Consider the following 15,196-nt stretch of genomic DNA (forward strand, 5'->3'; position numbering starts at 1 on the left):
AGAGGTTGAGCTTGAACTCAACTAAAATTTCTTATAAAAATGTTTTCCCCAGAATTCCTTTTTCACCTACGAACAAATAAGTAAGTCCCAAACTCAACCTTTTTATTTGGAAATGGTAAACATTTCTCATAGATAGATATGCTCAGCAGAACAAATGGTATGATATGCCTGCATCAAAATTATCTGGTTTGATTCAGCATTAAACTGCATCCTCCCACACTGGTCCTATGCCTTATTCCTCCCTTTGCTGCAGTGACTCAAGTCCCGCATAGCACTACAGGCTGCACTATTAAGAGAGCAGAGATGGAGCACTGTGGTAGACACAGGTTACCAATGAGCCTGACCCAGAGGGGAATTGTTGCGTGAGAAGCTAAAGCACGTTTTTTCATAAAGTGCAGCGGTAGCATAAGCAGAGGTTGCTCCTGAATAAGGCATTTTTATGTGTATGAAACCAACCTTTTACTCAACCTAACACCAAAAGTATTTGAGTTTCTGCAACAGATGTTCACTTCCTCTGACACCCCTTCAAACTCCAAAACTTTCCATCCAGAAAGAAAGGCTTCCAAAGAAGCCCTCCTGCTTTCTGACCATCTCTGTCTCAGAGAAAAGGTCCATCTGTACCTAAGACAGGAATTTCACAGGAATTAGTCTGGAGAAACATGTTCCAACAGAAGGTAAGAAGCACCACAGACTAACTGCTTTCAGATCTGAATTCAGATGTGTTTCTTTACTTTTGCTTGGCAAGTTAGTCATACACACAACTCTTTTGTTCATTCAGGCATTAATCTCTGTAAAACTGGATGAGCTGTATCTTTTGCAAGCTGAGAATAATAATGAAAAGCAAGTTATTTTCATTTGTACTTTTAAATAATTGAGAGGCAGCAGAGTGCTATAGTGAGGCGAGTTTTGACAGAAAGGAAGGTGATTTCAAGTGTATTCCCTGGCAGTTAGTGAAACCTGTCACAACCAATTAAAATCCGCACATGAACTCCATCTGTATAGCCGTAGACCAAACGGTGTAGCCTCACTCTTTCCTGTCACTTGTATCAGTTCCAACTTTACAACGTTTATTTAATATCTTCCTTTTCACAGTTCAGTGCCTCTTAACTTGTCCCTAGCAGTACAAGCTCTAATATGGCAGGCCCCGAATGGTTAACATCTGTCAGAGGGGACGGCCTGTGAAAAGGGCTGGGCGATTAATGGTCCCACAGCCGCCGAGACCGCTGCCGGCGGAGGTTGCGTCTGCTTTCCCGCCAGCGGAGAGGTCCGCGCCCGCCGCTCTGCGCGCCGCGAAGCTGGACACGGCGGGGGCGGAGGGTGCCACACGCTCCCGCGGCGAGCGATTGGGAACGCCCCCCCCCCCCCGCCAGCCAATCGGCCGCTTCCTTTCATTTGCGGACTGCTGCCCCGCGCGCAGGCCGCGCTGGCGGGCACAGCCCTGCTCGCGCGCCGCTAACCTCATCGGCGCAGGATGTGGCTTCGCGGTGACGTCAGGCCCAGATGTTTTCCCAAGCCACGCCCCCGCTGGGGTCCGGGCGACTCCGAGGAGCGATAACGGGGAAAGCTTATTCTACTGTCACAACGCAATGGAAGGGCAGGGGAAACCGCATCTTTATTTTATTGCGTTCTCGAAAAAACAGCATTAATTCATACTCCAAGCAACAAGCTGCCAGTGCGAGGATCTAGCTGCTCTTCTTTTTCTCTTCCATTGGACTTCCAACGCTTTTTTGATTTGGGGACAAGCTGGGTGTGATCGTCATGAACAAAGTGTGGTTTTGATGGCTGCAAAATCAGCCTTTACTTCTACAAAGAGATCCTAAGAAATAAGAGAGGGAAAAATCTGCTTGCATAATCTTTTTAAAAAGGGAAAGAGCAGTGTTGTGGTGGTGGTTTTTTTTTTTTTCCCCTCTTCTGTTTGGATTTCTTTTTAAACTTATGAAAAATGGCAACAGCAGCATGTGTGGATCATTTTGCAGCAGAGTGCCTTGTTTCTATGTCCAGTCGTGCTATTATCCATAGTCCCAAAGGGGAGCCTGATCCCCAACCTGGTGCAGCAATACCTCCTTCATCAAATGGGGAAGATAAGCGGGAAGTCAGAGAAACCGGGAAAGACAATGGATCATCATTACTTGTTGTAGCTAGCATTTTAGCAGATCTGAACCAGCATGTCCCAAACTCACCTGCTCTGAGGATGGAAAAAACAGAGACCTTTGATATCACAGAACAATTACACATTTCTATTGCTCCTAAGGAGTTTGGGGAAGAAAGTGTGTCTTCGGCTGGTAAGCATGGAGGAGGAAGAGCAGCCACACCTACTAGCCTGGCTGCAGTAACTGAGCCAAGCCCCAGACAAAAGAACAAACGCACAAGAAGCTGGACTGACCCTGGATCACCCCAGAAAAAGCACAAATGCCACTATGTGGGGTGTGAAAAAATTTATGGCAAATCTTCCCATCTTAAAGCTCATCTAAGGACCCACACAGGTTAGTTATAATCCAGCCAGAGATTTATTTGTTACAGCTTGGTAATTAAAATGAATGTTGAAAACCCAAACCCAAACAAACTTGTATTTGGCCACCATTATGGTTTTACCTCTCAGAACTCAAGCTCGGGAAAACCAAACAACCACCCCCACCCGCCACACCCCCCCCCCCGGGAATAAACCCTTACTGGGCATAGATTCAAAGCTAATGTTGCCCTTTTGTATTACTTAATTTCACAGGGAATGGCTTGTGGGTCATCTCTGTGGATTGTACCAAGCTGTAATTTTTAGCTGCTAGCCTTCTCGTTCAGTGCATCCTCTACTTCCCTTTCCAATGCTTCTTACCCTCCCCCATCTACTTTTTCCTACCCCATGCTGCTGTCAGTACATTTATACCAGCTTATCGCTTCCCATGCAAGCATCAATACTTTTGATATTTTAAAATTAAATATTCTAGAGGCACCTGAATAACTGTGTGTCTGTTTCTTTCTTTAGCAGATGCTTGTGTGAAAGCTAGAGTAGGCAGGAAGGCAGATGAGAGTCTGAACATGAGTCACAAGGAGACATTTATCTAAGTGTAGAGAGAGGGGGACATGGGCAGTCTCAAAAAAGCTTTTGGCAGCTGGGTGAAACCGATTCCAAAACAAAAAAAAACATTTGAATGCAAACACTAACTTGTTTTGATCGGTATTCAGTGTTTACTTCTTGGTGAAGACTTATCTGACCACATTTTTGTTGCTATTGTAATTTATGAGACGCACACGTAGAAAAAGTGGAAGTCTTGCAAGCACTGTGAAAGTTATACACTGGAAGTATTAGGAGGGCCATCTTGAAACTGGCCCCATGACTTGCCAGACCTCATGCCTCTCTACCTGGTGCTGGGGAACAGGAGGCTTCCAGTCAGACAGGGAGCACCAAAAATTGAGGAGACTGATTTCTGCTGAAGGCACTGATCATAGTCCATATGGCGAGGCACCACACCGACTAGAGGAGGCTTGTGCAAGCTGTTCCACTGAGTAATTTCAGACAACAAATTAGTTTACTAAGATCTATGGTCAGTTCATTTATAAAGAGCATTAAGAAAAAGATCCTCAGAACTAAACATGACTTAATGACTCTCAAAGTTTTAGCTCAGAGGTGGCAGCCTCACCCACACTGGCCATACCTCTTAAGCATGCCTTCAGCTTTTCCTGCTGCCTTCCTGAGATAAAGCAAGAGCCCTTCTAAATTGAGGGTATGTTTTGCTTTCCACGGGAGAGAAGAAAGCCCTATCAAGTTTCAGCATACAGATGGACAATTCCCTGTGCCGCACAGCCAGAGGAACAGTGTGTTCCTGGCACCCCAGGCAGCTTGCCCTGCTTTGCACTGTGTAACTGCTTTTTGCCTCCTTGGGAGTTATGCAGAAAAGGTGCTTCCGCTTGGTTTGCAGGGAATTGTCTCCATTAATTTTCAGTTCTTTTGCTTTTTTATTTCTGGTATTTGCCATTGTCCTAAAAGTGAAAGATAAATTTAGCAATGTTTCTGGGCTCCCAAACCAACTAGAGACCAAGAAGGGGAACTCCTGTCCCTGATAAAGAGAGCAGGGCTGGGCCGTGCCCACCCTGCGGGAGAGGAGAGGGAGGGCAGAGCCGTTGGGGAGTGTCGCTTCGGGCTGGCGGCTGAGCCGAGTCATTCGGGGACGCTGGCTTGCCTCCAAGTTCTCCGGATTTTTTTTTCTTTTGCCTTTTCTTTTTTAACTCTTTATTTCCTGTATTTTTTCCAGGTCTGCAGGGCTTAATTGGTTATTGCTGTAGCTAATGGCACTGAGAAGAACGTGTGCGTGTCTGTGAGAGCTAGAGGAAAAGCAGGGAAGGGACTGGTTTTGCCCTGGGAGTGGCAGGACCCTCGGGGACTACAGCTTCTTTGTTTTCTTGTCTCCAGTATCTGTGTGGGAAGCTTTAAACAAAAGCCAAAGCTGCCAAGTTTCCCTCCTCACTGGCACCAGGTCTGTCTCTGAATTGAGTTTTAAACAGGCTTCAATACCTCTTACTCCTCTTGCAGAATGTTTTCTAAGGTGTTTGAATTTTTTTCTTTCTTTAGAAGAAATTGTGACAGGCTTGAAAAAAGTTTATATGGCACTAGGCGTTAAGCTAACAGAACAGGCAATGACTTCGAGGATTGGCAAATGGGCAAATGTTTGTTTTTACAAAACTCATAATGGGTTTTACTGTTTTAGAACAAGGGGTTTGGGTCTCCTCTGCTTTCCAGTGGTCCTGAACTAGTTAAGTAACACGTACACTTCAGTCAGCCCATCTGTCAAATGGATAGGGTGATGGGTATCCACCACACCAAGCAGTGGTGAAAGTACTCCAACTGCACGTGCAAGGTGCTTTAAACAGCTACCCCAGTAACTCCCCAGCCTGTTTACTAAGAAACAATCAAAACCTTCTGCTACGGAGTGGAATTTCTTCCATGTGCTGTATGACTAGATGAGCTGGTATTTAGGGGAGAACTGAAGGCTAAGAACAATACTGCAGGCTAGAAGATAGCGATGATAGTGCTAGAGATATTTGAATAGTGCAGTTTATGACCTGCTTTAGAAACTTGCTTGTCCTTGTCTGCTACTGTGCTCCGAAACTAAAGGCTTTGCTCTCCATGCTTGGAGGAAGGATAGATTAGATTGTTGAGCTTATGGTATGGCAAAGAGATATAGAGCCTTCCAAGTACTTTCGGGTCAAATCCAGCCCACATTGGTAGGGAGTGAAAGCTGGTACTATTTTCCAGCTGTTTGGTGCCCTGTGTGAAATCCTTCTGATAGTTATAATCCAGATTTTAGTGCTCAAATGTCCAAAGCAAAAACCATAGTGCAGAGGATGCTAATTATCCTATTTAAAGCAGAAAAAACAAATGGAACAGCCAAGGAAGCAACATCTGCCTTTTGTCCTTAGGCCCATGTTCTGAGTGCAGTGTTTTAGTATGAAGTTCTCTATTAGAAAAAATGTGCTAAAGCAATCCATAGTTTCTTGCGTTTGGTACACTAGCAGTTAAGCTATCTCAGCCTTGTGAATGCTTCATCTTTATTAAATCGACAAACACTTGAACCAGGCAGAAAACATTAGTCACCAAAATCTTTGCCGTTCTCTCCGCCAGCTTTCAAACCCTTCCCTCCCCCTACATTTCTTCCTATGTTTATGTTTTCCACCCTACTCCCTCACTGGATGTCCTGGAGTTCAACATGATCATCAGCCACAAAGTCCTTGAAGTTTTCATGTTTACCAGAAGGTTATATTTAGTGTCGGTGGGTAGATGTCAAGTCTGAATTCTTTTCCACTGAGGTTCCTGTGGACCTCAGAAGCTGTGTTGTGATGCCCAGATGCAGCACCCTGTTTGTCCCAAGTTATATTGATCTCATTGATAGAAAAATTTCACTGGCACACCAGTCTTAAAAATCCTCTCCACTCCTGAGAAAATTCCTAAACACAAAGGACTTTCAGAAAATCAGATAAACCATTTATATGACAAAGTTCTCCTTCCTCTAAGCAGGTTTTCAGCACTGGGTCACTAGGAAGGTTTGGAAATTCTCTGGAATCACTGGAAACCAGTTTGTCTCTTCTGGTACACCAGTGGGGAGAGGGAGACAGTGCAGAGCCCAATAGCCATCTACAGGCTACAACCTCATAAAGCATTGTCCAGGACTGCTATGTTCCAAGAGGCTGTAGAAGAGCCCCAACTTATTGCATGATACTATGTATTTATATGTAGAGAAAAACTGGATTTTGGGCAGGGACCACAAGAATCCTATGTGTTGCACCCCCCCTCCACCAAATCACTGTGACCTCTCAAGCTTTTAGCCATCTTCATTAGCATGCCATCATGAATGCAGAGAAAGTATAACATAAACCTTCATTTAATTGCATTGAAATGTCCTTCTAAACTTACTAGTTCTACTCACCAAGCAGTACATCGTAACACAGAAACAGCTTTTCAATCATCAGAACTAAATGTGTTTGCACAAATTAGCATAAGCTAAAGAGATATGGGCACCGGTCTCAAGTCTGGAGTCTTACTAAGATAGAGTCTTGCAGTGAAACAAACTTGGGGGCCAGGTAGCTTAATAGTGGCCCCTCTGTACTACTGCTAAACTAGCTGACTTTTGTATGGCTGATGGGGCTCAAGGAGAAGAGAAGGCCATCCTAATTATATTATCCTTGCTCATAGATGTCATGTTGGGACTCATCCAAGAGAAAGTGGTGAAGACCTTTGTTGGTCTCTAGCTGGCAGAGTGAGCTTGGGCAGCTATGTATTCAGCCTGTTTAACCTTGCAGTTATGGAGGATATGTTACTTGGTATCTGTTGTTCTTTTTAGTCTAACCCTTACTCATGAAATATTAGTGGAATTTAAATAGGTAGAAAAGACTGAATAATTTCCATTCATTTGTAAAGAAATTTCCATTTCTTTACATAAAATCTCTATAATCACATTTTTGAGGACAACACTAATGAACCCATATGAAAAAAGTTAGTTTTTAACTTATGTACCTTTTTTTCACCCCAATTATTGTATCTTGTTTCCCTAAGCAAAATTTTTCTGATTACTTTGTAACTGAGGTATGTGAAGGCAGAGAAATTCATAATGTATTTGGTATTTGAAAGCGATCTAAGAAACAAAGCAATCAGACCTCACTGTGACAAGTGTGACAACAGCATAGCAATTAGGCTGGACAAACTGGAGTAGTATTAGGTTGGTAAAGAAGCTTTTATATAAAGTACGGATAATACATTTTAAACAGGAGGTTGGTTTTCACTTTCAGTTCTAGTATGTCTGATTTGCTCCAACTACATTAATTCAAAACACAGCGGTAAAGCATGACAACTTTGAAGTTGGTCTGAATTGAGATGCTGCCTGTGAGCATGTGAAGAAACTGATTAACCAATGTAAGGAGAAACAAGTTCACGTATCAGTGAAATAAAGTTTTATCTTCCATTTTAGCACCTGGCAATTACCAAAAACTTAGCCGGTTAGCTAAAAAACGTGGACTAGACTTGGCTCTGTTTCCTTTAGCTTACCTGTAGGCACACAGTGACTCTAGAAGGGGTATATATATGCATGCGTGTGGCAAGCAGTGTTTGTGAAGACCCAAGCTTTTGCAGGAGAAGATTACAAGAGGAGAAACTTAATCTAATGCCTCCTGTGCCACTCGAGAGCAGAGGAAAATAGGGCTGCAGACTGCTCTTGTGTAGAGCAGGATGAAATGAGGGGGTACCACTGGTTCAATCCATCCTCTGAGCTGCCAGTTGGGCTGCTCTAGGTGTCAGGACTGAATGGGAAGCTGCAATCCCTCTGAACAGGATGCCAGAGGAAATTGGAAAGGCCTTTCCCCAATGCTGATCTCCCACAGGCAAGAGTACAGACTTAACTGAATTCAGCCCTCTGCACATTGCTCAGCAGTTTCAGTTTTAGTGGCTAGGCCTCGTGTTTTTGAATTCTTGTGTTAAAAGTTAGAAACAGCTAGCTGGCTCTGCACGCCTAACTCACCAACATTAGCATACACCCAGATTATCGAAAAGCTCCAGGGTGCCTCTAGGCTGTTGTATCCCATAATGCTCTTCTACTGCCACCTCCTCTCTTTGCTGAGTGCATCAAAATCTTCTCTAAAATTTTTCTTTGAGATAATTCTTAGCTTCAGGACAGCTTCAAATGCCAGCCTCATGAAACAGTTGTCTTTTCAGCCTAAGCCATAAGCATTCTTTCTCAGTGTTAAATAGTTCAGTAGTCTGCTCCTGCATTTTTTTGAAAATTGATGGTCTTAAGTGTCTTTTAATAAGCCTGTATTTTTAAAAACAATACAAAACTGCAAAGCATTGTTTTTGTTGCTTTGAAAGAGCTCTGCAACTCCTTTCTTACTTCCTCTAAGACAGTTTCAACACATTAAAAAAAAAGGATTCAATTGAAAACATAAACCAACTTCATTTACAGCCTTGCCTAGTCCCCACCCTTACATGCAATTCCAAACAATAACATTATTAGTTAAAAGTATTGATCCTAAGCCTGGATCAAACAGTCTATGTTCATTGAAGGTAACAAATAAGCAGTATATATGCTATAAGTAGCCTAATGTTAAAATCTTTGAAATAAGCACAGGGCATAAATTTCTTAAAAGAGTAAGCAAGTTTTAGAACTTATATTTTCCAAAAGGAGCTGAAGTCAGAAGAAAGGCAGAACTACTGCTACTCACTCCTTTTAACTGACTGGTTCAGGATTGAATAATAGGATTCAGTTAATTCAGCTGCAAAAGAGTTAGGGTTAAATTGGTTGCATGGAGAATCCAACTGGCTGACAACTGTATTTACTACACACTTGAACAGTATTAGCTACTAGAGAGAACTAAATCTTCTGATCGTTACACAGGTTTTTCTGTGAAAGGCTTCCCTTCCCTTCCTTTCCCTCCTTTTTCTCCCCAGTCTTTATGGTGATATTAATCATGCAGAAGTCACAGGAGTAAAGCTTCTGATAACAATTAACAGAGTTTAGGTATTATAGCTAAAAAGCCTTTAAAGCAAAGCCGTACTTATCATTGCCATAACTGTGATGGAGAGAGGGTGTACTACAAAAAACACTCTGTCTTCTTTTTCCCTTTTCACCATTGTCTTTGAAACGGGTATAATCAGCATAGCTAAATACTCTTTCTCCATAATTTTTCCCCACTTTTCCTCTCTTTGCTTTTGCTGGGTGAAAAGGGAAGAGGAAGATGACAATCTGTTTAAAAGACAAATGGGCATTGCTTTGAATCTGAGGGGACACACATGGTTGTGCTGTGTTGCACTGAAACATGCTCAATAAACCAGAGGAAAAAAATGTACAGAAAGAAAATAAATCAATTTGTGACTTCCACAATTCTTTGGCAATCACATTTTGCTGAGACCAAGACAGTTACTGAGACAAATCTAGCTCAGGCAGTGAGTTGCCAACCTGGGCAACCTGTGATCTTACTGTAGTCGAGCAGAGCGTAATTAACAAAAAATATCCCAACTACACTATGGCTGTTGCAGTCAACATCATTCACAAATACAGTGTTCAGGGACTGCCTTTTCTACCGGGTAAAAACTTTGGGTATCTAGTGGAAAATCAGAAACTTCACAGAATTCTCTTCCCCCAAACCATCTTCCTTTTGGCATGGAGGTGGTACTCAGGTCCAGTGTAATGAGATCTATTAATATTGAAGTGGTGAGGATGGATTGCCTTCTGCATCCCAGACACCAGTATCAGCACTTCCTTCTCAGTAGCAAGACTGAAGTCTTACAGATAGTCTGGAGTAAACCAGCAAACAATCTTTTTAATGAATGGACGATTGCAATTGATAGCTGTGTTTGTATTAGAAATTAATCATAGCCTTATGGAAAAAGTGTTCTGGATGATCTGTAGAAGATTTTTCTGCAGTAGCACATACTTCTTTGCAGGACACTGGAAAGTATTTGTATGTGACATGAGTTGTGCATAAACAACAAACCTTTTGCTAAACTGGAGTTCTTTATGAAACAAACTCACAATTGGATTTCATCTGAAAAGAAGGCACCTTTAACCATTTAAAATACAACTGTTGCATTGTGTTATTGTCTGGCTGAACATGGTTATGGCACATTGAAGAGCAGAAACCTGGAACTTGTTTATATTGGATATGCGGTTTCTAGTTCTGTTTGATAAGTTAAGCATGTTCCAACTTCCCCTCTGCCCCCTTCCAATCTTGGATCAGCTGTTTGGAAGTCAATGCTGATGGAGCCAAAAAAATACTCTGCTCTTCCAATGTAGGACAACCTTTGAAGGGTCCTTTCTGTAGAATTTCTATAGGTATACTTTTTTCCTTTGTTACCCACTTAGCTTTTATTAGGTAGATTCGCATGGGCAGTGAGATCATTATCTTGCTGTGTTCAGTTTAACAACAGCTAGACAATGCGGGTTATTTAAGTGCAGGCACTGAAGTCAGACACACATATCCTGTATTTTTCAGGTCTTGCAGATTCAGCAGATCTTACAGGGCCTCCACTTAATATAAAAGAAAAGTTTTTAAAAGTTCAGGGTGCCATCATTGTAGTTACTGGTAGAAAAATGACCTCAGAAGCTTTTTTGCAGCCCTAACATAAAAAGCATTTACTAACCAGGAACTTGGCACAAGTCAAATGGTATTAAACTAAGCATATCCTGAAATGACCTCTAGTGCAAGGAAAAGGTTTTCTGTAATCAGTTACAGCAATTTTGTAGTGCTCTCAGGAATTATAGGCAAAATATTTGTGACTGGGTATCTGTTGACATTGCAGTCGATGGATCAATAAGCTATCTTAGATTTATTGCACACTATATTTCTACCAGACTGCTCTCTATTATTCAGTTATAAGTTATATGAGTTTTTGGAATAAAGGCACCTGAAAAATTCACGTGAGAGAGCATTGTGTTGCTGCTACATATTTTGCAGCTTTCTGTCTGCTTTGGTCCTGCAGCCAGCTAGAGTATCCCTGGACAGCAAATGCACAAGCAGAACAGGTATGCTGGTTATGTAGCCTTTACTGCCTTCAACAGTAGCTTTTAAAACTGGTCAAGGAGAGAGGCAGAAATGCTAGCCACTTAGTTCCAGAGTAAGACCAGCTGAGGTACAGCAGCCAAAAAGGATGTATTGAGCTTTTTAAACTAAACAGCTGTCAGTATTTCCACTACAGGAACATAACAATGGAGACAGCTGAGAAAGGTTAGAACATGACAGCCTAGTCCATCGTTTCCTGCAAAATTTTGCTGAAATGGTGAGCTGTTTGTTAATAGATCTGAGAAATATTGTTTTGCAGTTTGGGAGTAAATAAATGAAATGACATTGGTACAAATTTAGATACTAGACTGGAGCTTTATAGATTCTTGCAAAGCCTCACAGTGTATTTGGAGCTTTCCTGCATTCTTAATCTGGTAGTTTAGGATCCTGCTATAACAAATATGAACAGGGATGCTGCTAAAATCTCACTGAACCACAGGCTAATTCTTGTTATATATTGTAGGGGCTTACTGAATTTAAATTTGCGATTTCTTTTAAATGCCAGCAGAAGGATTGCAGACTAGCATTAATACATGATTGCCTTGGCAGTTTTTGATTGTTCTGGCAATTGATATATTTTCCAAAACTAATGTGAATTGTATGCAGCTTTCTTATGCACGGATGTGAAACTCTTAACAGAGCACTGAAAGCCCCTCTAAGTCAATGGAAATTTTTCATTTGGTGTATATATGTCCATACAAGCAATGCCAATAGAATGTTGGCAGATGTCTAGTCATATTGTACAATAAATCCAGGGTGTATTTGCAAAGTATGTTCTTTAAATTCTCACAACATGTCCAAAACAAAACTGAATTTCTTAGATACCCCAAAGGATGACATCTCTGCCAGGATTCTCATTGATACATTTTTTTCCCGTTTCCACAGAGATGTACAGTATTTGCACCTTCCATTTCCCCCAACTTCCATCATTGGAAACAACTGAATTCTTCTCACTAATGTTTTAGAACTAGTCTTTTTCAGATTGGCAACATGTGCACCAAATTCTAGCTTAAATAGAAATGTATGACCAAAATTATGAGCAACCAGAAAAGCAAATGCTTTGGAATTTATAGATGCCCCTACACAGTATTATTAGCATTAATACACCTGTAAGAAATGGATTAAAAATCTCATTTTTTCAACAAACATCTGAAAAGATGTAGAATTTGGTCATGGGACAAAGTAACTCTATACCATGAGTTTAATAGATGCTATGGCATGGATTTAATAGAATCAGTTTTACTTCAAGCTATATGATATGAGAGGTATGACTATCTCTAGCTAATCACCTACCCCGTTTCTTAAAAAAAATAATCCTAATAAGGAAACACAGATTTTTTTTTAAGCACAGAATTTTGTGTTTCATTTGGAAAGAAACCACCACCTGCACATATAGTAAGCATTGCATTGATAATATACATAAAAACGTTTTTGCACACTGTTAAAGATCACTTATGGTAAACCCTAACTCTGATTCTGTCCCTCCTTCATGTGCTGGTGAGGCTTTAAAGGGGGAATAGGGCTGTTGCAGCTGGGTAGATTAACTCAGCATTGGGACATGCTGCCTGGAGGGAGGCTTCTCCCTCTCCCCACTGCCTCCAGCTCTTACCTGCTCTGCAGAATAGCTGATACTGTTGAAAAGATAAGTTTTCAAATGGCAGACAGGTATGATAGCTGCCAGAGTTTGTAGAGGGCCTGAAACAGTAACTTTAAGAGGAGAAATGTCTTAATTCATAACAGTGAGTTTTAACATGCTACTGACGGTATTTTAGAGGTTTGGCATCTATCGACGACATTCAGACCCATTACTTTCTGGTCAACTTCATCCATGGTATAGATCCCACATAATCTGCAAATTCTTAAGCCCAGAGAACAACTGAGGAGAATTGTGATATTTACACCATAAAAATCTGTTTAAAACTGTTAAAGGAAACTGTACATATGTATCACAACTCCTCTGTAATCCTGATATGACTTTTGAAAGACCTGTAGAAGCACAAATATACTAGTGGGAACATAGCTGGATGTTGTGGGAACACAATGGTACTCACGATTCATTCTACTATGGTTATATTCCACAGCTTTCTTAACATCTCATCTGCAAGTGAGTTCAGATATCACACAAGATCAGGGTAATTATCCATGCTGAAAGACCCTTTCACCATTTTTCTATGTCTTCCTTCCAGCTTGAGTGAGTTTTGTTGTGTTGGCATCTCCTTCCAGTCTGTGGGACAGTATCATTAATGGAACCACCTCATTGACCAAATCAGCCATGATTTAAGCCAGCATCTGTTGGAGCTTGGAGTTTAAATGTAGAAGTCTAACTTCTGGGGAGCTATTTCAATCAACAAGTCTCATTGGTAGCTTTCAGAAAATGAGATGGTTGGGCAGGTTACAATGTCATCTTTGCTGTGCTCACTCAAGTAGACAAATACTGTACAACAGCTGGCACAAATGCTTTACGATGAACCTTGTCCCAGACTTCTACAGCTAGGAAACGTACGGATGAAGTGTGTTTAGGAACATGTTTGTCAGATACCTTGTACTGTCTAAGGTGATAATTTGTGAAGGTCTCATTATATAATGCAGAGACAAAGCTGTAATGAGAAACAGGTTTTAAATACTGCTTGTCAAAGTACAGATGTTCAGCACCAGCACCTTGTGAGCAAAGTTTCAGGCAGTCCCCAAAGGGGTGGGTTTTTTTAAAAAAAAACAAAAAAGAACAGAATATTTTGTCATTCTGTTTCTTATCCTAATTCAGTACATGGAATTGACCAATGTTTCTGGTAAGCAGTGTGGACTAAGCAAATATATATTTTCTCTCCAAGTGTAAACTCTCACCTGACTCATACCACAAGATCCTAGATGGTGAAGGGCTTTTCATTTTTAGAGACTTTTTAGCTAACCTTGCTTACTGGTGAAAAGCCATATAGAACTCACCTGTTTTCTCTGCATTTCTGCATGTGATTTTTTTGAGCAGTGCCACCTCTGGAGAAAACAATATCACTGACCTTATGAAACCAAAATCATCTCTGTAATGATACACTATTTTAAACCTACATCTTTCGCTTGATACTTCCTTTTTTCTTCCCCATCATTTAAATTGAGATTGTTTAATAGGCTGCTGTTAATTCCTTGAAGTTTTAGGGCTCTGGAACATAAAAAAGAAAAGTCGTAATTCAGCTCTTTCACTATGCTTGACAGGATAATAATAAGGATTTGAGTACTTTCCCCCCCTCTCAGTCTAACACCAAGCTTCTCAGTGAAACAATCCTTCTCTTCTTTTGTCCTTATCTTGACTGGTGTTCTTCTAGACTGTTTACAGGAACATAATTCAATTTTTGTATGCAACAGACTACTTCCTTTTGAACGTACAAATCACTAGATTATTTTTTGTCACTAAGGCAAAAATGACAGAAATTTATTTTTTGACACTAAGAATGTAATAGGTTACAAAAAAGGTCTGAGAGAATGCTATCTGGCTGGTGCTTTGCTTTTGTAACGAATTCTTGGAAAAGCAGCTATACTTTCTGAGGACATATCATCAATACTTTGCTTTGTGCTGCTAAGGTTAGCACTTGTGGGTGAGTTACAGACTAATTATTTTGGAAAAGCAAATGACACCTGTGCTGAACTTCTGTGCATATGTTTGCTTAAACCTTCTTTCCATGAGCCAACTCTGGTCTTCTATATAGTGTACCCTTGGACACATCCAAGTTACACTTACATTTCTGTATTATACATATACACCATAAACTGGATACGACCACTGTTGTTTGCAAGAGACTCAAACTCATTTGGTATAAGCTACATTTTTCTGATGTTAGCATGAAAATTAGTTTCTTAGATGTTTAAATCAATTTCTTGCAGAAAGGCAAGGAACTGATGTGATTGATACACTTGATATTTTTTCTTCTTTGAATGCTTTGGAGGAACTGAGCTCCACTCATTTGCAAAGGAATCCAAGTTACCACATAACTGTTTTCTCAACTAAGTAGTTGTAAAGAGGCTGTAACATTCTCATGGGTGCTCTGCAAGTTCTGTGGTATTCACTTTATGAAGAAGTGATTGTGCTAGCACACTTTTGAGTACATTTGTCATAGTTTCAAGGACAAACACAGTAAGAACAACAGTAACTTCCACTGCACAACTGTTTTTCACT

The 15,196-nt window shown here is 40.9% G+C and overlaps 1 protein-coding gene across 1 annotated transcript in view; it reads left to right on the plus strand.

Annotated features, from left to right (window-relative positions):
- Positions 1-1,470: 1,470 nt before the first annotated feature.
- The window catches only part of KLF13 (KLF transcription factor 13), a 36,878-nt gene continuing 23,152 nt past the window's right edge, over positions 1,471-15,196 (plus strand). The window contains exon 1 of the mRNA XM_052807695.1: positions 1,471-2,483. Within this exon, the coding sequence (XP_052663655.1) occupies positions 1,943-2,483 (541 nt within the window). The 5' untranslated portion in view covers positions 1,471-1,942. The remainder of the gene's footprint in view (positions 2,484-15,196) is intronic.

Source organism: Harpia harpyja, chromosome 14 (genome assembly GCF_026419915.1).
Source record: "Harpia harpyja isolate bHarHar1 chromosome 14, bHarHar1 primary haplotype, whole genome shotgun sequence".
Classification (NCBI taxonomy): domain Eukaryota; kingdom Metazoa; phylum Chordata; class Aves; order Accipitriformes; family Accipitridae; genus Harpia; species Harpia harpyja.